This window comes from Nestor notabilis, unplaced genomic scaffold (assembly GCF_000696875.1).
Source record: "Nestor notabilis isolate BGI_N333 unplaced genomic scaffold, ASM69687v1 scaffold12302, whole genome shotgun sequence".
Taxonomy (NCBI): domain Eukaryota; kingdom Metazoa; phylum Chordata; class Aves; order Psittaciformes; family Psittacidae; genus Nestor; species Nestor notabilis.
The window spans coordinates 30,666-34,729 of NW_009917047.1; the positions used below are offsets into that span (position 1 = coordinate 30,666).

The 4,064-nt window shown below is 53.7% G+C and overlaps 1 protein-coding gene across 1 annotated transcript in view; it reads right to left on the reverse strand.

The window, feature by feature from the left end:
• Nucleotides 1-3,582, reverse strand: part of LOC104413810 (fibrillin-2-like) — a gene marked incomplete at its 5' end in the record, with an annotated part of 9,939 nt that extends 6,357 nt beyond the window's left edge. The window contains 8 exons of the mRNA XM_010024908.1: nt 1-34; nt 650-856; nt 1,088-1,213; nt 1,808-1,939; nt 2,213-2,335; nt 2,738-2,857; nt 3,159-3,284; nt 3,517-3,582. Coding sequence (XP_010023210.1) covers nt 1-34; nt 650-856; nt 1,088-1,213; nt 1,808-1,939; nt 2,213-2,335; nt 2,738-2,857; nt 3,159-3,284; nt 3,517-3,582 — 934 coding nt within the window. The remainder of the gene's footprint in view (nt 35-649; nt 857-1,087; nt 1,214-1,807; nt 1,940-2,212; nt 2,336-2,737; nt 2,858-3,158; nt 3,285-3,516) is intronic.
• Nucleotides 3,583-4,064: the final 482 nt, after the last annotated feature.

Consider the following 4,064-nt stretch of genomic DNA (forward strand, 5'->3'; position numbering starts at 1 on the left):
CAGAGGTTGGGCAGCACCTTGCACTCATCGATGTCTGCAGGAGGGAGGGAAGGACCTCTTAGTGGCAGTGCTGCTGCTGCCCCCATGCTCCTGTGCCGGGGCAGATCAGACTCTCCCAGGGAGCCAGAGAATATGGTCAGGGAGATGAAGCGCCTGGAGCACAAGTCTGGTGAGGAAGGGCTGAGGGAACTGAGGGGGTTTAATCTGGATGATGAAGAGAAGGCTCAGGAGGGACCTTATCGCTCTCTCCAACTACCTGACAGGAGGTTGTACTGAGGGGGAGTTGGTCTCTGCTCCCAAGGAACAAGGGATGGGACAAGACAAAACGGCCTCAAGTTGCTCCAGGGGAGGTTTAGCTGGAGCTGAGGAACAATTCCTTCCCTAGAGGGTGCTCAGGCATTGGAACAGGCTGCCCAGGGCAGTGCTGCCGTCACCGTCCCTGCAAGTGTTCACAGCCCGTGTAGACGAGGCCCTCAGTGCTGGGCAACGGTTGGACTTGGTGATCTTAAAGGTCTTTTCTAACCTGGCTGATTCTATGATTCTATGTAAGATAATGTCATAGAGGCTTCTTTTCTGCTCCAGGCACTGTGTAGGTCTGTCCCAGGGGAAGTCTGCCTGTACCCACATCTTTGCTTTTGCCTCAGCTCACCTCTGCCATCAGTGGAGTACCCTGGCCCATGAGGACACATCTTCTTGTACTGGGCAGTTCCAGGAAGGGGGCAGAGCTCACACTGGGGGCCCCAGCTGCGCCCACTGTTGCAGCAGCACTCAGATTTGGTGACCAGGTTGCGGTTGGTGGAGGACATCTGGCACATGGTTTGCAGTACTTCAGTGAAGCAGAATCCTTGGCGGGTGTCTGGGCAGAGAGAGTGAGGACACAAGGTCAGGATTCAAGCCAGGATCAACACCAAAGATAACCGAGCAGCTGGTCCATCCTATGCCAGTCCCAGCAGAGAGCGTAGTGTGGTTTGGGTAACGCTAAAGGCAAAGCCCAACAACTTTCTGCTCAGAAATCTTGAAACACCTGAAAAGCATCATCTGCTACTACAGAGAGGCTGCTCAAGCCCCACCAGGACTTGGTAATTACCAATACACTCTGTGCCAGAGGGGCTGACTTCAAAACCTTCATTGCAGTCACAGCGGTAACTTCCCACCGTGTTGATGCAGCGGCCATTGGGGCAGATCCCAGGCTTGGTGCGACACTCATTCTCATCTGGGAAGGAAGGAACCACAAAGAGGTGAGGCACAGGACAAATTCCAGCTTTCCATGAGTCCCCGTGTTTGAAACATCCTCACATAGACCTTGAGGACAATTTCTACACCCTTAGGCAGCTGAGAAACATATCCACCTGCTCTGGACCTCTCCCAAAGCAGTGTGGCTTTGGGTGAGTATCCAGCTTCCCTGCTTTGCACATTCTCCACCTGCAAGTGGCCAAGCTGCTGGGCTCGGAGTGGAGCTGGGCTCATTTTGCATTTCTGCTGTGCCTAGCACTATGCAGGTCTGGGCTTTCCAGTGCTGGCCCCTCCAAAAGCTGCTCAGTGCAAAGAAGCTTGGCACAAACCTGGAAAGACTCAACAGAAAGGACATATGGCATAATGTTGTGCTGGAAGCGTATAGACCCATAGGTCCAGAGATGGAAAGAGGTTTTGGTGTGTAGGCATCTAGTAGGACATACAGGAAGTTCTGACACGTGGGCAGCTGTTTGACAGAAGGACCTAAAATAAAGCTACATGGACAGTGTCTAGAAGAGGATGGTCTCCAGCCCCACTGGAGACTGGGAATCCCTCCCAGCCTGGTCCTTGGTACCTGTGCAGCCCTCTCCATCTGGCCTGCGCTGCATTCCTGGTGGGCAGATGCACATGAAGGTGCCGATGAGGTTCTTGCACAGCATCCCTCTGGACTCGCAGTCGTGCAGTCCCTCTGCACACTCATCCAGATCTGCAACAGAGAACCTGGTGAGCTCCTGTTCAACCTGCCAGCACTGCTGAGTCAACTAGGAACTGAGTCCTTGCATCTGCACTGCTCTGTTAACCCCTTCTGCCTTGGTCCAGGCTGGCTGGCACACAGCATAGACACCAAGGTAGGTGAGAGCAAGCACAAGCCCAGAGATGCCAGCTCAGGAGCCCTCTCCATAGCACCAGAGACCAGCTAAGTGCAGGGGGCTGGGGAGGGTGTGAGAGCTCCCCTGATGGGTGCAGAAGGGGATTTTACCTCTGCACATTCTTCTGTCTTCTCGCAGGGCGTATCCAGATGGGCACGTGCACTCATAGGAGCCAAACGTGTTGATGCAGCGGAAGGCACAAAGCAGGGGGTTCAGTGAGCACTCATTGATATCTGGGAGGCAGGAGAGAGGAGGGGGCTCCACTCTGTGCTCTCAGCAATCAGCTGAGCAGTAACAGTGGTGGGGGTCCCCCTTCCCTGTGCATTCATCTCATGAGAACTTTGTTCCACCAAGGCTTCCTGCCATGGTCTTCAGCACTGACAGACACCTGGTGTCTCAGCAACTTTGATAGCGTCCTGGCTCCTTGGTGAGGCAGCTCCTGCTTTTAGGCAGGTCCCCAGACCTCCTCTTGGGCTCCAGCCTCAAAGGAAGTTGAAGAGGACCAGTGCTGATGTGCACACTCATATGAAGATGAGCCCCAGACAGCTTCTCTGCACATTGGAGGCTGACCTGCTCACCCAGACAGTGACCCAGTGTGCAATGGGGGTGAAGGGATTGCCCCACAGAAGCATTACCTTCACATGTCATCATGGGACCTGGCTCAAAGCCCTCGTCACAGGCACACTCGAAGCCTCCCACCACGTTGGTGCAGGTGCCATTCCCGCAGGGATTGCCAATGGAGCACTCATCGGTATCTGGAGGAAGCCAGGACCATGTTAGGTAGATGAGTTAGGAAAGGTGCAGGCTGGTCTCTTCTTGTAACCAGAGCACTCAAACAAGCCCACCAAGCCAGAAGACAGGGGTAATACACAAAGAGGCAGGGGAGAAGCAAGTTCCTTCTCTCCACACAGACTCTTAGAGCCTCTGACCTAAGGAGGAGTCCCTGGCCATGGCAGGAGGGTTGGAACTAGATGATCTTAAGGTGCTTTCCAGCCCAAACCATTCTATGATTCTGTGATAGAAACAAGCAGAAGTAGGTGCTCCCTATGCACTTACCCACACAGTTGACTCCTGTGTAGTCCAGGTTGTACCCAAAGGGGCACTCACAGCGGAAGGACCCATCGGTGTTAATGCAGGCCCCATTTATGCAGACACCCAGGTTCTCTGAGCACTCATTAACATCTAGAAGGAAAACCAAGACAATGAAACCTCATGTGAGCATGTAGCCAGAAACATCCCTGTCCTCTTAGCACTGACCCTGCAATCTCAGATATTCCCTCTCAAGAGTTGGGGGCTGAACCTTCAGAGCACCCAGTCCTATGTCCCTCCAACCACTGAGATTCAACCTTACTCTCCAGACAGCCTCAGTTTGGTTGCTTCTAGGCAACTTCCCCATCCCTAGATCAGACCTTACCTTCTCTGGTGTCACCTGGGCCTGGGATGGCTCCATGGCCATACGGACACAGCTCCTGGAAGGCAACTGGAAGAAAGCAAGCAGAAAAGTGAGATATTTTTACAAGTGAAATGTGCTTTAAAGGCTTCTAAAGCATGACAGAGCTTGACTGCTCACTGCCCATGGGAGGCCACAAACCCTGGCTGGCTGGAAAAGACCTGTGCTTGCCTTGGATCTGGAGGCACAGGGATGCTTTTGCCTTATCTAAAGCCCTGCAGAGAACTGAGAGCAGACCCAAAGCAGAAATAAGCTTAACTGTGGTTGCTGGAGACCCAGGGAATACTGCAGTCATAGAATCCCAGAACTATCAGGCTTGGAAGGGACCTCTGGAGATCACACAGTCCAACCCCTGACAAGGCAGGGCCACCCTGAGCAGGTCACACAGGAACGTGCCCATGGTGGGGTTTGAATGTCTCCAGAGAGGGAGATTCCGCAACCCCCCTGGGCAGCCTGTGCCAGGGCTCTCAATGGAAAGAAGCGCAGCCCAGAAAGCCAACCGTATCCTGGGC